The sequence below is a fragment of the Ahaetulla prasina genome, chromosome 3 (genome assembly GCF_028640845.1).
Source record: "Ahaetulla prasina isolate Xishuangbanna chromosome 3, ASM2864084v1, whole genome shotgun sequence".
Lineage (NCBI taxonomy): Eukaryota > Metazoa > Chordata > Lepidosauria > Squamata > Colubridae > Ahaetulla > Ahaetulla prasina.
This window is the reverse complement of record NC_080541.1, coordinates 105166099-105184159: the sequence shown is the minus strand read 5'-3', so window position 1 is coordinate 105184159 and position 18061 is coordinate 105166099. Positions and strand designations below refer to the sequence as shown.

General features: G+C 40.7%; 1 protein-coding gene across 2 annotated transcripts in view; it reads left to right on the top strand.

The window, feature by feature from the left end:
* Positions 1 to 18061, top strand: part of SEMA5A (semaphorin 5A) — a 230570-nt gene that overhangs the window by 105776 nt on the left and 106733 nt on the right. For both annotated transcript variants that reach the window (XM_058177461.1, XM_058177460.1), the window contains one exon: positions 2897 to 2996. In XM_058177461.1, the coding sequence (XP_058033444.1) occupies positions 2897 to 2996 (100 nt within the window). The remainder of the gene's footprint in view (positions 1 to 2896; positions 2997 to 18061) is intronic.

The following is an 18061-nucleotide window of genomic DNA, read 5'->3' as shown; positions in this document are numbered from 1 at the left end:
AGACAGGAATCTGAGCAACCCGCTGCTGAAAAGTTACCAACCCGTGACCTAAATTAAGCCTCTCAGGGTAATTATCCAGGGTTTTGGGCTGGAGACCACTGGTATCCTGACTTCTTAGGAGAAGTCATGCTTGTTTTGAATTTAGATCCAATGTAGCAACAAAATATATGAGGATAATAAACTGAGTTTGAATCTTATCAAAACAGACCTGGCTGAGTGTGTGGTTCCCAGTTGGACAGTTTGCCTATTACAGGGGCAAACTTAAACTTTTTAAACAGTGGGCCAATTCACAGTCCCTCAGATTGTTGGGGGGCTGGACTGGCTGAGTGGGCATGGCTAGGCGGTCATGTGACTGGGTGGGTGTGGCCAATTTAGCAGTCCATTAAACAATACACACAAATTAAACTTTAATTTGTTTTGCTCCTGAGGGTGTTTTATTTGCTTTTGTTTGCATGTTACTCTTTTGGTTGACTTTTTACTAGTTTGTTTTTTAAGTTGTATAGAAGTCTAGTGGTCCATTTCAGGAAACTCAGTTTTGCAGTAATTCTTCTCAGCATCAAGGAGCTTACAATCAACAAGTCTCTCTCTCTGTCTCTCTCTCTCTCCCCCACCTCTCTCCCCCTCTCTCTCCTTCTCTCTCCCTCCTTCTCTGACACATGGAGGGGGACAAGTGGTACGCTGAAGACCAGCTGGCTGGCGGGGAGGCAGGCCAATCCCCACAGTCTCCCCAAAAGTAACACATCTCTTGTTGCTTGAAACCTGAAGACTCAAGGCAGCCCTCGCCTCCCTTTGCCTTAGGCTCCGAGCTGTAAGCTGCATCTGGAAAGCACTACAGCAGAGAGAATCGGCTGTCCATTGCAGCTAGGACTCTCAAATGCAGCCTCTGGCTGGAGGTACTAAACAGGTGGTCAAGCTAAGTGCTTGAAGGACCCCATCCCGCCACTAGGAGTCCAGGCAACTCAGCGATTGGCAAGCAGCTGGGCTCCTCGATAGTCGAGTTTGCGGGGGGAGGGGGGAATGATCTAGTACCCAGGCTGGCTACAGTAGAACGTTAATTCTTGGCCATACTTGAAATTCCTAGCTGCAGTGGACACCAAAGCTAGGGTTGACCCTGGCTGCTTCTCTCTACCGCAGTGCTTCCTGGACATGGCTTACAGCTCCAAGCTCAGAGTGATGATAGGCGAGGGCTGCCTTGGTGCCCCCAGCCTCGGGCTCATAGTGGTCCATAGAGGATGCACTCAAATTGGTGCCAAGACCAGGGCCGTGAGAGGGCATGGGGGAAGACTTTTACGGCTTTATTTGTGTCTAACAGAAGCAGAGATGGGAGGGAGGCCCAAGAGCACACAGCACCCCAGCTCATCCTCCCTCCCCTCTGCCTCAGGCCCCACTTTTGGGCTAGTCCAGCCACAGGTGGGTGAGCCAAAGACCAGCTGGCTGGTGGGGATCACAATACAGGCAGCCTTCAGGCTCTGCAAGAAAAGCGACTGGCATCTGGGAGGTGAGAATGAGTCGCTGCCACTGCTGTGTGGCAGGGTGTCCCTCCTCGCCAGGGGTGAAATGTAAAATTTGTTACTTCTGGTTCTAAGGTGTGGCTTGGTGATGGTGGTGTAATGTGACTGGGTGGGCATGGGCAACTTTTTTTTTTTTTGCTTTTAAAAGCATTTTTTCTACAACCTCTTTGGCAAAAGAGGTTGTAGAAAAAATGCTTTTAAAAAGCTCCTCTGACGATCCCAGCTGAGTTGCCTGATCGTGAGAGGCTTTTTTTTACTTTTAAAAGCATTTTTTCGGCCGAAGAAAAAATGCTTTTAAAAGTAAAAAAACAACCTCTGATGATCGCGCGGCTCAGCTGGGAATGAGGGGTGGGGCAGGGATTTTTGCTACTGGTTCTCTGAACCACCCACCGCCATCACTACCAGATTGGGCAATCCGGTCCAAACTGGGAGCATTTCACCCTTGCTCCTTGCTGCTGGGTGATCCTCTGTGAAGAAGGGGGCGGCTGCTAGTAAGAGAAGGGAGAGTGTGAGGTTGATGCTGACATACAGGGAGTTTCTACTATTCTATATCTGAAGCATCTGTTGGAAACCTATCAGTTTACCACTGACTTCCCTTTATGAATGGCAGATGGGTCTTTTGATTTTGTCCCACTTCCTTTTAATGAGCAAATGTTACATTGTTTTTAAATCATTAGCTTTTAGTACTGCATTTTACGTTTTGAAAATTGTTCTGAAATGCATTACCACAGGAAATGGTATAAAAATGAGTTTGGCAAATTCTCAGTATCCCAGATGTGTCTACCAACTCAAAAAGTTGGGATTCCTGGCTTAGAACTTCCTTTTTTTTCAAAAGAAGCTCTTCTGAAAATGCATCTAGGTTTGGATGGCAGTTTATTGAGCAGACAAGAGGTTGCTTTCCCTAGCATCGCTCTTGAGGGATGGAATGCAGAAGTAGAAATATGTATGCTCCTAAAATGATCAGAAGTATCTCAGATCCCTCACTGCCTCTTTGCTGCTTGTCTTTTTACAGCGCAGGTCTAAAACTGCTCTTATTTATAAAATTTAAAATTCATATTAATATTAAAGAGTAATATTGTTCTATAAAGCAGAGGATGGGAGAAAAGGTTGACAAGATGAGTTTGAGTGTCTTGTAATTTTCCCTAGGTCTTGATTCTGATGCTGACAATATTTACATTTATTAAGAGGCTCACAGAAAAGAAATAGGAAGGAAGGCAAAGTCTGGGTCTACAGAAAATCAGAACAGAATTGAAGTCATTAGTCACTTCTTTTAATTTTACAAAACTGTTGAGATCATTGGTATAGATAAAATGATTTGATAGCACCAAATGAAAATAAATGCTAATAGTATGAATATTATGACTATTTTCTTTCTGTTCTTGTAGAACTGGCTCCCTGGTTACATGTGTTCAGATCGGAAAGTGCTGTTGACTTCTCTCAAATAACATTTGATCCAAGACAAAAAGAATTGATTGTTGGCGCAAGGTGAGATGCTATTTTTAAAATGTACCTTTTATTTTCCAAGTGCATTTGTGTTAAAAAAACCTGGGTTATATATATTTCTCTGTTATACTATGCTTTTAAGGCATAGGTAAGCAAGCTGGCATTTTCCTGAGGTTTTGGGGTTTTAGGTTTCCATCAGTCCTATGTGGCTGTTGCCCAAAATGTGCCTGGAGTATTAGGTGAATTAAATTAGATGTATGAAAAAAAATTGTGACGCTTGTGTTTATGATTTTCCACACTCGGTATGTGACAAAGGCCCCTTTCCAATTTCAGTAAATTCAGGCATTTCTCTGAATGCATAGTGACCTGAAATTGGATAAAAGATGAGCTTCCACATGATAACCATGCTACTTCATCTCTGTGATTTCTCTTTTCTTTTATTACAATGGTGTAAATCATGATAGATTGCATTATTTCAATGTAATTTTCAGTGCATTGTTTATATAATGTGATTAAAATTAAGGTAAAGGTAAAGGTTCCCCTTGGGGAACGTGCTAGTTATTCCTGACTCTAGGGACGGTGCTCATCTCTGTTTCAAAGCCGAAGAGCCAGTGCTGTCCGAAGATGTCTCCGTGGTCATGTGGCCGCCATGACTCAACGCCAAAAGCGCACGGAATGCTGTTACCTTCCATCAAAGGTGGTCCCTATTTTTTCTACTTGCATTTTTACATACTTTCGAAACTGCTAGGTTGGCAGAAGCTGGGACAAGTAACGGGAGCTCACCCCATTACACGGCAGCACTAGGGATTCAAACCGCCGAATTGCCAACCTTTCGATCGACAAGCTCAGCGTCCTAGCCCTTGAGCCACCGCGTCCCTTGATTAAAATTATTCTATTGTTTGAAAAGGCAGGGGGCATGATGGCTCAGCAGTTAAAGATGCTGAGCTTGTCAGCTGGAAGCCAGAGTTCAAAATCTGTGTGACTGCGTGATAGGGTCAGCTGCTGTTACTTGCCCCAGTTCCTGCCCTCCTAGCAGTTCAAAAGCTGACAAATGCAAGTAGATCAATAGGTATCACTTCAATGGGAAGGTAACAGCATTCTGTACACCTTGGGGTATAGTCATGCTGGCCACTTGACCACAGAAATGTCTTCAGAAAATGCTGGCATTCTCTCAGCTAAGAAAACAGAGATGAGCATGGTTCCCTAGAGTCAGACATGACTGGATAGAGGAAACCTTCACATTTTGTTACCTATTTGAAAAGGTTATAGTATTGGGGGGAAAAAGGAGAAAAGTAAAATTCTTTACTAACTCTTAGGAAGTTAAGAAAGTAATTTTGAAAGCTTCATTTCCCTCTTGCCTTCCTGACTTTTAATGCCTGAAAATAATAGCAGGCTTCAGGGTGAGCTTAGAAAGGTAACTGCTTTAGAAAGTCAATAGAATTTAGTTTTCTTAGAAATGTTTAGAACTTCAGGCAAAGCTGTACAATCAGGTGAATTACATAACGTAGTTCTGGCTAAAATATATCTGCTCTGACTAGCAGCACTGAGTAACAGGTTTGAAGGGTACCCTTCCCCCTCCCAAATAATCAGCCTAGCTTCACCATTTGGCACCTTTTATTACTTTAGCTGAGAATCATTTCTGCTGAACTGGTAACTTTCAGAGAACATTTTATAAAGGAAAGTTATGAAGCATCTCATCTTGTTTAAGACTTGTGGACTTCAACTCCCAGAATTTCCCAGCCAGACATGCTTAAAGTCTTAAAGTTGGCAAGATTGGGCACCCTGGGTTAAAGTGAACACAGATATGCCAGTTCAGAAAGATTCATACCATCTTCAGTGAGTACCAAGATGCCCTTCTTTCCTGAGGTGATCAGTGGAAACCAGACACATCAGGACTGAACCTAGTTATAAAGTGGATATCAGTGCTGTCAAAATAGTTTTGAAATTGTGTTTTAAAAGTGTGCAGTATTTTTAAAATAAGTGGACATGAATATGGATTATAAAACATACTATTCTTCTGAAGCATAGGATGATGGATCAGAATGATGGATGAGTTAGTATTGTCCCACTAGTATTTCTGCACATCATGTGCATTTATAAAGCTGGCTAAAATAGTAGAAAAACCTACTGGGATTGTGCAAGTTCTTTTTTTCCCCTTCCTCCCTCTTTCTAAACTGGCAATTTTCATTAGGGGTGAATTCTGCCATTCTGCTCTAACTCTAGGTTCTTGCTAGGTTCAATCAACCCAGAGAATGAAAACTGCAAGCAGTAATAGAGTTAACTAAATCTGCATGGCAAATTCTTGATTTATGATTCAGATGTCAGCATACTGGTTTTCCCCCTTTCATTATCCTAGCTTTGGTTTCAACTGTCTTCAGATTCTACCTGTTGTCCTAAACCTAGAGGTATCAGGTCAAACTGAATTTTAATAATAGTGCTTTCAGGAAGTGGCTTTGGCTTCAAGATGATTGAAGATTTGTTTTGCTAGTTGGTTGATTTCTTTCTTTTTCTTGCAAAAAAACTAGAGTTTTTACAAACAACAACAACAACACAATAGCAACCCCAACCCCAAAAGAGTACCTCTGACATGTTATGATTTAAATAGAGTTTGTGGCATCATCAACAGTAGCATGGACAGACCGAAAGCCTTAACTGCATATGTTGAAACTGTAGCTCTAATGAAAATTTCACATCATCAGGGAGACATTACAGATAGTCCTCAACTTACAATCATTGAGCCTGCCAAGTTTGTTCATAAATTGTAATGGTCATAAAGTAAGTGACTGTGACTGTCTTGACTTTTGTGGCAGTCATTTAGCAAACATGGCAGTGGTTAAGGAAATGTGGCAGTCATTACACAAACCCATTGTGTGTATTGGGCGTTTTTGCTGGAAACCAGAAGTGAACACTGGTTTTCCTCAGAAATTTTGGAAATAATATTGGAAACCTGGGACTGTTGAGATGCTGCAAACGGCCATAAATGTGGGCCAGTTGCTGAGTGCCCAAAATGGGGGCATTACATAATAACTTTGAAAGGTCACTAAGCGACTGGTTGTAACTCAAGGACTACCTATACAGTTATGAAGGAAGGTGGCAGAGACAATTACTTTTTTAAAATTACAATTAACTACCAGTATTCATCTTTTCAAATGAAGCCTCACTTTTAAAACACACTAAGAAACAATTAATATAAACTTGTAAGCAAAAAACAAAAAATACAGTGACCAATCTTTATAGTCAGTATACTCATAAAAATGTCTACCTTTATCCCCGTAAGTAGCCCAAAGCCCCCATGAGAAATTGGGGGATGAACAGAGACTGTCTTGCTATTAATATAAGGAATACCTTATGTTTTGACTTTCTAATGGCAAAAACATCTATAGATCTGCTTTCTTTGACAGCTGTCTCCCAGCAACCCCCATTAAAGGAAGCCAGAAACAGCTCTTGTAGACTGTTGGATATCTCCTCTTTCAAGCTTCTTGAACGGGCCGTGAACCTGCCTGCCCTGATCCTCTTTTAATCCTACTTGGCTCACTCATCTATTCCCTCTCTGTTTGTCTTTGGCTTTAGCCCAATCTAGCTTTAGCTCTACTGCCCTGGCTTGCGACCTATACACAAATCAAAACTATCCAAAATAACATGCTATAAAAATGATTCTTTTGAAATAAGCGTTAAAGCCAAATACTTAGAGTATAAAATTGGACACATTTGCAGCGTGAATGGGAGGATATCAGTGCTTGTAATAAATACTGCTACATATTTTCTCACTTCCTTAAACAGTGGCAAGTTTCAAGAGCAATTCTGTTGAAAATTTAAATTGTTTACTTAGCCTCTTTCATATGTAACCATAGAAGGAAGAGAATTACTAGGCTTTCCGCTGAATTCAGGATTACTGTGAGCCTCTTGAAAATGTGAGATCAGAAATGCAGTTTAATGATGAGTGTCCAGCATGAGAGTTTTTGTTGTCATTTTAACACATGGCAGATTTATTGTCCTTGGAGAAAGAGTGCATTTGAAACAGAAACCACAGTTTTATTCCAGGTTATGTTGGGCATGAAACTGATCTTCAGCTGGATCAGTGGTGGGTTTCAAAATTTTTTACTACCAGTTCTGTGGGGGTGGCTTGTTGGGGGTGGCAGGGGAAGGATACTGTAAAATCTCCATTCTCACCCCACTCCAGGGGAAGGATACTGTAAAATCTCCATTCTCACCCCACTCCAGGGGAAGGTTACTGCAAAATCCCCATTTCCTGCCAATCAGCTGGGACTTGGGAGGCAGAGAATAGATGGGGGCGGGGCCAGTCAGAGATGGTATTTACTGGTTCTCTGAACTACTCAAAATTTCCATTATCAGTTCTCCGAACTACTCAAAATTTCTGCTACCAGTTCTACAGAACTGGTCAGAACTTGCTGAAACTCACCTCTGAGCTGGATACCTTTAGAGTGGTTTGAGGGAAAGAAAAGGTGAAGATTGGGAAGACAATAAGACAACTTTTGAGACTGAGCAGGGAAGAATATGTTTTTCTTCCCTGACTTTCTATTATTTTCTCAGGTGCTGAGAAAACTACTGCAAGAAGAAAAAAAATCTAAGATTTTCAAATTGAAATGAAATCTTCCTATTCACAATTTTGTAAGCAGTCTTTGTTCTATGCAATTTAGGCGTGAACATTTGACGTTCCATAGGTTAAATGAACCCCTTCAAAGGGGCGTTCATCTGGCTCTTGGTTTCTAACTCAGGCAGGGAAAAGCACCATAGAAAGGGAAGTGTCCGCTCAAAAATTCCATATTTTCTGCTCCCAAACCCATTCTGTTAGCCTTGTAAGCTCATTGTTGCTTAGGGATACAGTACATTATTTTTTAAATCAAATCAGTAGAAATATATTTCAGAGAGAAAGTTTATTCTCTTCTCTTCCATTTTGAAGTGTCTAAGCAGAGGTAGAAAATACGCAAGACATAAGCAGCCCCAACAGTTCCTCCTACTCTTTGAACAGAGACTGAATGGTCATCTATCAGAGATACTTTAATCAGTGAATTCTCCACTGAGCAGTATAGGACTAGATGATCTCTAAGTCATCTTTTGAACTTGATAATTATCTGATGCCTGCCTACCTAAGAAAAATGTTTAAATGCCCGAATAAGAAAACACTTAACTCATAGACTAAGTTCACTTAAACCAAGCTAAACAGCCGTGAATGAATAATTTTTCATGCTTGTTGTGCCATAGTTTGTATCTAATAAAGTATTAGATGAATTTTAAATGCTTTAATGCTAGGATACTTTTATTACAGTCTAGGAGCCACACATGATTGTATACATCACGCAACTTTACACTGAACTGGGACATGGATCCTTTTAGCCAAGTTCTTTGTTTTCTCCAATTGATAAAAACGGGCTGATCACATTAGTTCCTGAAAAAGAATCATAGCTGTGTGTTGAAACTTATCTTCTGCATTCAAAGAGTCAGACTATTTGTAGTTAAGAGAGCAGATGGCTAGTCATGAGAAATACCCCTGCTGCCCATAGTAAGACATGACAAGGACAGATGGACCAATAGTTTCACTTGGTAGAAAGCAGCTCTCTAGGCATCTGATTGTACAGCTGGAAAGGCTGAAAATTAAAATGCACTGGAGTACATGCATTTCTATTTAATTGTGGGTCTTCCTCCATATCATTGTTCATTATGTCAATCCAGAGATAGCAGATGGGTAAAATAGTATTTTATTCATCACTTAAAGCATAAATGTAAATCTACCAATGAAAACATAATTATCAATGAAAATTATTAAATGTAGAGTTTTAATTAAAACATTAGATCTTTCCTTAATGTTTGGTTTCATCACATATCAGTGTTCTGTATATGTTAGTAGATAAAAGTAGAAGCCTATATAGGTATAGTTCTATAGAATTGCACATTCAGATACTTAATACTGTTGACTGCAATACTGGTAGTCAACAGTATTAAGTATCTGAAACTGAATAACTAACAATCTGAACTGGTCTCTCCACACATCGTCCTTAGTGAAACGTGCAAACTAGCGTCTTCATTTACTGCATCGGATGAGGAGAGCACATCTTTCTCCTTCTGTCCTGGCCACTTTTTATAGAGGCACAATTGAGAGCATTTTAACAAACGGCATCATTGTTTAGTTTGGTGGCAGCAGTGCCTTAGATAGAAAGTCCATACAGAGAGTGCTAAGGACAGTTGAGAAGATTAAAGGAAGCTCGCTTATAGTGCTTATAAGCTCTATGTGCTTAGAGCTCAAAGCATTTGTAGACACCCCACACGCCCATTTTATGGTCTGTTTCTGTTGCTCCCCTCTGGGGGGAGGTTTCGAAGTATTTCTAGCAGGACTACCAAATTCTAACAACTTTGTTTCCTATGCCATCCGTCTGGTAAACTCGCAAGATGTGTTTTTCTCGCCATGTACATATATACATCCAAACTAGATTGTGTTGTTCCTCTATATCATATAATATATGTGGGTGTTTGCATAATTTTGTATTTATTTTGTCATGTTTATGTAGTGTATATTGGAGGTGGTGACCCTTTGAGAGCTGTAAGCAACAAAATTTCATTTTAATGTATGCTGATTCATGTACATTCAAAGTGACTTAAAGTTATTCTAAGTATAAGTCTATTCAAAGGGAAAGCTAACATTAAAATCTGACTTTTAAAAAATATTTGTTTTGTCCCACCAGGGTTAGTTTATTATGCAAAATCAAAGGGCTTTCAAGTTTCCTACTTCTTCCAGATATTGGGGTTTTCTCAAGCTGATAGAGACTGCAGATAAAAATATTTGTTTTGTCCCACCAGGGTTAGTTTATTATGCAAAATCAAAGGGCTTTCAAGTTTCCTACTTCTTCCAGATATTGGGGTTTTCTCAAGCTGATAGAGACTGCAGATAAAAATATTTGTTTTGTCCCACCAGGGTTAGTTTATTATGCAAAATCAAAGGGCTTTCAAGTTTCCTACTTCTTCCAGATATTGGGGTTTTCTCAAGCTGATAGAGACTGCAGATAAAAATATTTTTTTCCCATGAGAAGGCATGCTTCTGCTAGTTACTTAATCATGTTTGATTGTCTTTTATTACTATTGGACTCAGAACTTTCTATAACAGCCATCTCCAACCTTTACAGCTTTGCAGATGGGGGGGGGGTTTCCACGCAAGGGGCGGGCAAGTGTGCACACACAGCTTCATTCACAAATGGAACTGCATGTATACACTTGCCCACCCATTGTGTGTGCAAGTGGAGTTATGCGTGCACATACTTGTCTATCACTTCCATGGGCTGGTTCTGAATGGGCTGCCGCTCAGTAGTGGACCACTGCCCAAGGCTCGGGGACCCCTGTTCTATAACAAACAAGACACTACCCAAACCATTCTCATGATCCTACTTCTTACTTGTAATCTAATATTAACTTGTATGTTTATGTCTCTTTCCTACTTTTTTCCTGCAGCCATCTTCATTTAGGGTTTCCCTGTAATTATAAATTTTGTACAACTACTAACTTACTTCATCCATATACTGTATTTCCGCCCCTACGCTCTGTGTCAACATTCTCATATCGCTATTGTTAGCTGCATCTTTTCCTGTATTTTTAAAGCTCTGAATCGTTCTTACTTCCTCACACCCTAAGCTCTTGCTGCCAAACACAGCCCATTTACATTTGGAAACCTATTCCACTCCCTCTCTAAGGACTTGAAGCATCTGAGCTTTTCGTCCACTCTTCCCCCCCCCCAGCCCTTCCAGTCCTTTCTTCCTGGAGCTGGCTTGTGGACCTCTGCGCTGTTGCGCTCAGAGTGGATGCTCCAGGTCCATTTTTGCAGATGTTAGTTGGGCTCTTCCCTGTAGGTCTGGCCATTGGGCGGCTGTTCCAAGGAATGCCATTCCTTGTGTTATCCTGGGACCCCAGCAGAATTGAAACTCCAGATCTTGGGAGTGAAGAAAAGGGCACCTAGCTCAAGTCTGTCGAGCTCCCCAACCTTCCGCCGAAAATTCAAATCGGCCAATCAGGCGCGGATCGGCAAGGCGACCCGCGATTGGCTCAAACAAAAAGCGCGGATTCAACCAAGCGACTGTGGTCATAGGCGCGCCTCAACCCAGTGGAGAAGAAGATCTTCACCAAACCCAAAATAGAAGAGTACGGTGCCGACTCGAAGTGGACACCGGGTCAGCATCACCATCATGTCCTGGGACACTTTGGCGAAGTCACTGCCATCAGTCGCGGCGCCACCTGCAAACACAGCACTACGAGTCCACGACTACCAGGAATCGCATCCCTGTTCGAGGACCACCTCTGTCCAGTCGATCGGACCACACAAGAGACCCTGCCCATCACGATCGTCGAAGGGACCCTGCCTAGTTTGTTGGGACTAGACTGGTTTCGTGCACTGGGCATGGGGTGACTGGCATCTACAAGTGACTGTAACCTGAAAGACATACTCATGAATGAGTTCGAAGATGTCTTCAAGGACTGCCTGGGCAAGTACAAGGGACCCCTATTTCCTTCAACTTAGACCCCAGGTAGCCCCATTAGGTTAAAGGCAAGGAGAGTCCCTTTGCCCTCAAACCTAAAATTGACAAGGAGCTAGATAAGCTCATAAATCAGGGATTTTGGTGCCAGTCGATCACGCCAAAGTGGGAGGCAATCGTCACCCAGTAAAACCAGATGGGTCAATTAGAATCTGCGCTGACTACAAGGCGGCGCTAAACAAAGCCTTACAGAAAAGCGCTTACCGGTTCCGTGGTGCAACACTTGCTGCACTCTTTGGGGCAAGGCAAGTCTTTGCAAAGTTAGACTTGGCCCAAGCCTACCACAACTGCCCGTGAGCGCCAACACAGCGAAGCCCAAGCGATTGTAACTCACAGGGGTGCATTCAAGTGTACCCGATTACAATTTGGGGTGAGTGTGGCACCGGGCTGTTCCAAAACTTAATGGAACGACTTCTGCAAGGGCTCCCAGGGTAGTTCCTACTTGATGATGTATTGATATCAGCGGCGTAGAGGAATTGGGGAGGCGTCTGAGAAAGGTTCTGGGCATTTTCGGTCAGCGGACTAAAGGTTAAAGTGAACAAATGCCAGATAGGGTAGAATCCGTCGATTCTTGGGCTACGAATAGACAAGAAGAATTCACCCACTGAGAGCAAGGTCAAGGCAATTAGAAAGGCTCCAGCGCCCAAAAACAAAACAGAGCTACAGGCATTCCTGGGGCTAGTGAATTTTCTGGTCTTTTTAAAAACAAAGCGACGTTGCTGAACCGCTGCATAAGCTTCTAGGAAAAATACTGCTTGGTCTTGGGGAAAGTCGGAAAGTAGGGCTTCGAAGCAGTAAAAACCTGCTCTCGGCGATAGCCTGCTCATCAATATCATAGCTCATTGCCCTTAGTACTAGTTTGCGATGCCTCCCCTTACGGGGTGGGGGCTGTGCCCAGCCACAGACTTCCAAACGGCACAGAAGCCCCTATAGCCTTCTACTCCAGAACGATGTCCTCCACAGAGAGGAACTACAGCCAGTTGGATAAGGAAGCCTGGCAATTGTGTCAGGGGTAAAAATTCACGAATATGTTTTTCTTCCCTGACTTTCTATTATTTTCTCAGGTGCTGAGAAAACTACTGCAAGAAGAAAAAAAATCTAAGATTTTCAAATTGAAATGAAATCTTCCTATTCACAATTTTGTAAGCAGTCTTTGTTCTATGCAATTTAGGCGTGAACATTTGACGTTCCATAGGTTAAATGAACCCCTTCAAAGGGGCGTTCATCTGGCTCTTGGTTTCTAACTCAGGCAGGGAAAAGCACCTTAGAAAGGGAAGTGTCCACTCAAAAATTCATATTTTCTGCTCCCAACCCCATTCTGTTAGCCTTGTAAGCTCATTGTTGCTTAGGGATACAGTACATTATTTTTTAAATCAAATCAGTAGAAATATATTTCAGAGAGAAAGTTACTATTCTCTTCTCTTCCATTTTGAAGTGTCTAAGCAGAGGTAGAAAATACGCAAGACATAAGCAGCCCCAACAGTTCCTCCTACTCTTTGAACAGAGACTGAATGGTCATCTATCAGAGATACTTTAATCAGTGAATTCTCCACTGAGCAGTATAGGACTAGATGATCTCTAAGTCATCTTTTGAACTTGATAATTATCTGATGCCTGCCTACCTAAGAAAAATGTTTAAATGCCCAAATAAGAAAACACTTAACTCATAGACTAAGTTCACTTAAACCAAGCTAAACAGCCGTGAATGAATAATTTTTCATGCTTGTTGTGCCATAGTTTGTATCTAATAAAGTATTAGATGAATTTTAAATGCTTTAATGCTAGGATACTTTTATTACAGTCTAGGAGCCACACATGATTGTATACATCACGCAATTTTACATTGAACTGGTACATGGATCCTTTTAGCCAAGTTCTTTGTTTTCTCCAATTGATAAAAACGGGCTGATCACATTAGTTCCTGAAAAAGAATCATAGCTGTGTGTTGAAACTTATCTTCTGCATTCAAAGAGTCAGACTATTTGTAGTTAAGAGAGCAGATGGCTAGTCATGAGAAATACCCCTGCTGCCCATAGTAAGACATGACAAGGACAGATGGACCAATAGTTTCGCTTGGTAGAAAGCAGCTCTCTAGGCATCTGATTGTACACCTGGAAAGGCTGAAAATTAAAATGCACTGGAGTACATGCATTTCTATTTAATTGTGGGTCTTCCTCCATATCATTGTTCATTATGTCAATCCAGAGATAGCAGATGGGTAAAATAGTATTTTATTCATCACTTAAAGCATAAATGTAAATCTACCAATGAAAACATAATTATCAATGAAAATTATTAAATGTAGAGTTTTAATTAAAACATTAGATCTTTCCTTAATGTTTGGTTTCATCACATATCAGTGTTCTGTATATGTTAGTAGATAAAAGTAGAAGCCTATATAGGTATAGTTCTATAGAATTGCACATTCAGATACTTAATACTGTTGACTACAATACTGGTAGTCAACAGTATTAAGTATCTGGGGGCACAGATAACTAACAATCTGAACTGGTCTCTCCACACATCGTCCTTAGTGAAACGTGCAAACTAGCGTCTTCATTTACTGCATCGGATGAGGAGAGCACATCTTTCTCCTTCTGTCCTGGCCACTTTTTATAGAGGCACAATTGAGAGCATTTTAACAAACGGCATCATTGTTTAGTTTGGTGGCAGCAGTGCCTTAGATAGAAAGTCCATACAGAGAGTGCTAAGGACAGTTGAGAAGATTAAAGGAAGCTCGCTTATAGTGCTTATAAGCTCTATGTGCTTAGAGCTCAAAGCATTTGTAGACACCCCACACACCCATTTTACGGTCTGTTTCTGTTGCTCCCCTCTGGGGGGAGGTTTCGAAGTATTTCTAGCAGGACTACCAAATTCTAACAACTTTGTTTCCTATGCCATCCGTCTGGTAAACTCGCAAGATGTGTTTTTCTCGCCATGTACATATATACATCCAAACTAGATTGTGTTGTTCCTCTATATCATATAATATATGTGGGTGTTTGCATAATTTTGTATTTATTTTGTCATGTTTATGTAGTGTATATTGGAGGTGGTGACCCTTTGAGAGTTGTAAGCAACAAAATTTCATTTTAATGTATGCTGATTCATGTACATTCAAAGTGACTTAGAGTTATTCTAAGTATAAGTCTATTCAAGGGAAAGCTAACATTAAAATCTGACTTTTAAAAAAATATTTTTTTTCCCATGAGAAGGCATGCTTCTGCTAGTTACTTAATCATGTCTGATTGTCTTTTATTACTACTGGACTCAGAACTTTCTATAACAGCCATCTCCAACCTTTACAGCTTTGCAGATGGGGGGGGGGTTTCCACGCAAGGGGCGGGCAAGTGTGCACACACAGCTTCATTCACAAATGGAACTGCATGTATACACTTGCCCACCCATTGTGTGTGCAAGTGGAGTTGCGTGCGTGCACATACTTGTCTATCACTTCCATGGGCTGGTTCTGAATGGGCTGCCGCTCAGTAGTGGACCACTGCCCAAGGCTCGGGGACCCCTGTTCTATAACAAACAAGACACTACCCAAACCATTCTCATGATCCTACTTCTTCCAGATATTGGGGTTTTCTCAAGCTGATAGAGACTGCAGAAAAAAATATTTGTTTTTGTCCCACCAGGGGTTAGTTTATTATGCAAAATCAAAGGGCTTTCAAGTTTCCTACTTCTTACTTGTAATCTAATATTAACTTGTATGTTTATGTCTCTTTCCTACTTTTTTCCTGCAGCCATCTTCATTTAGGGTTTCTCTGTAATTATAAATTTTGTACAACTACTAACTAACTTCATCCATATACTGTATTTCCGCCCCTACGTTCTATGTCAACATTCTCATATCACTATTGTTAGCTGCATCTTTTCCTGTATTTTTAAAGCTCTGAATCGTTCTTACTTCCTCACACCCTAAGCTCTTGCTGCCAAACACAGCCCATTTACATTTGGAAACCTATTCCACTCCCTCTCTAAGGACTTGAAGCATCTGAGCTTTTCGTCCACTCTTCCCCCCCCCCCACCCAGCCCTTCCAGTCCTTTCTTCCTGGAGCTGGCTTGTGGACCTCTGCGCTGTTGCGCTCAGAGTGGATGCTCCAGGTCCATTTTTGCAGATGTTAGTTGGGCTCTTCCCTGTAGGTCTGGCCATTGGGCAGCTGTTCCAAGGAATGCCATTCCTTGTGTTATCCTGGGACCCCAGCAGAATTGAAACTCCAGATCTTGGGAGTGAAGAAAAGGGCTTGCATATTTGAGGCATCCTTTCACACCGCGCTGCCTTTTAGTGGCTGCTATTTACATGTGCAACACAGTTCCCTGCATTCCAGTCTAACAGTGTTATTAGCAGAAATCTCAGAGCTGAAGAATATTTGCACATGTCTTCTTTCCCATTCTGTTCTCCTTTTTTTTTATTGAAAAAGTTTTACAAAAACAAATAAATTCCCCCCCTCCCTCCCCTCTCCCTCCAAAAACCCCCTCCCCCCCCCGACTTCCTGGAGCAAACACAAGGTATAGTTCAATAAACAAACATTCCTACGTAAAATTTTTGAAATCTAACCCGATTATAATCCTTCTCTTTCACATAACCTGACTTCTTCCATTAAAATCAAAAATGACATCTTTCATTCAAAGGCAATCTGATATCTCTTAATCTGATATCTATTTTGAATATAGTCAATCCAATTCTTCCATTCGTTTAGATATTTTTCTTGAGTACTGTCTTTCAAGAAGGCTGAGATTTTAGCCATCTCAGCCAAATTGGAAACTTTCAATATCCATTCTTCTATTGTGGGTAATTCTTTTTTCTTCCAATATTGTCCAATCAACAATCTTGCTGCTGTTATTAAGTTCAAAATCAATTTAGTCTCAATTACTGCACAGTCTGTTGTTATTCCCAAAAGGAAAAATTGTGGTAGGAACTTTATCTTCTTCTTCAAAACATTCTGCATAATCCACCAAATTCTTATCCAGAAAGACTTAATTTTCTTACAAGTCCACTATACATGAAAATATGTAGCATCATCACAATTACATCTCCAACATTTCGCTTGCATATCTGGATACCCATTCTGTTCTCCTTTGACTTGTAATTTGCATTGCCTCTTGTTCTATGGCTGCCATCTCTAAATTGTGATTTAGGGTACTTGAAAAAAGGGTGGAACAGAAACTGACTTACAGTACGTTTTAAGTATCTATTCTTCATCTCATGTTGTAAATGAATTTCAGAGTAGAGAGCAAATTTGTACCAAGCTTTTCAGTGCCATAACGTAATAATAGTAATAATAATGAGAATGTTTATAGAATGCCTCTGTTTCAATCCTATTTGCAATTAAGTTCTCTTCCTCTCCACTACCGCAGAACTAAATAACAAAAACAAAAAGCAAAAACCATAACCACACACTGCCGAATTTCACCTATTTTGTTGATGAGTTTTCTGCTCAAGATCTTGGAGAGCTTTGGAGACTGGTCTAGCCCATGGTCCATAGATTTCCCACTGTTATACTTTGTTAGATTAAAGGTGTGTGGGTTTTCACAGTCAGCCAATCAGTCACTTTGTTTCAGTCTTTCACCAGCAAAGAGTTCTATAGTCTTGTTGAGGTGGTTTGGAGGTAAATGACGACTTAGGAAAGGAGAGGAACAAAATAAACGAAAAAGAAAAAAAAATACTATCGCTTTACATTGTAAGATTAGGACCCACAGTGAGTTAATTTCTAAAATAATTGGTGTGTGTTTTTTAGAAAGCCAGGCTCATTCTCTGAATTAATATTGTTAATTATTATAAAAGGAAAAAAGGTGGTGGTGAAAAAAAATGGAGTGAACCGTTAAGGAATTTGTTTTTAAAACTGCATTCCTACAAAATAGTGATGATCTGCAGGTTGTTGGTTCTTAGAAAAAGCAACCTGAAATAACAGCCTGACTACTTACATCTCCCACATTGCTGTGATGTAATTGGCTCTGGCTATGTCCTCATTATATTAATGCAAATGAGAAAATACCCATAATCTTTCAAACTTTGCCTCCTTCCTTTAGAATGTAATGGTGTATCACATATGTAGAAAGTACAATAAATATTGAATTGCAGCAATCTTTACCAGTAAAGTGAGAGTTGTATTTGGGAGGAAGGGAAGGGAAGGTGCATAAGAGCACCAACGTGCCTACCGTTCCTGTCCTAATGTTCCCTTTGATAGTATCCAATTTCATATAGTTATTACATACTTATGATTATATATATATGATTTATATAGTATAGTTATTTCATGCTTATACTTATATATACTGTTGTGACAAATAAATGAATAAATATAAGGGAAGGGAAGGGAAAGGAAGGGAAGGGAAGGGAAGGAATCCAAACTAGGCTTTGTATTTGAGAAAATATGGGGCTCCTGATGCTTTCATTGCTGGGAATAACAAACAGGACTTGGTCCATTCATAATGTTAAATTCATAAATTCATTCTTTTTTTTTTTTGCTAATGAACCTGTTACTGAGGCCACATGTAGAGGGATGAAACTTGATGGCTCTGTGAGATTGTTAGCAAACAACAAACCAGAGTTTTCTAGAAAATTGG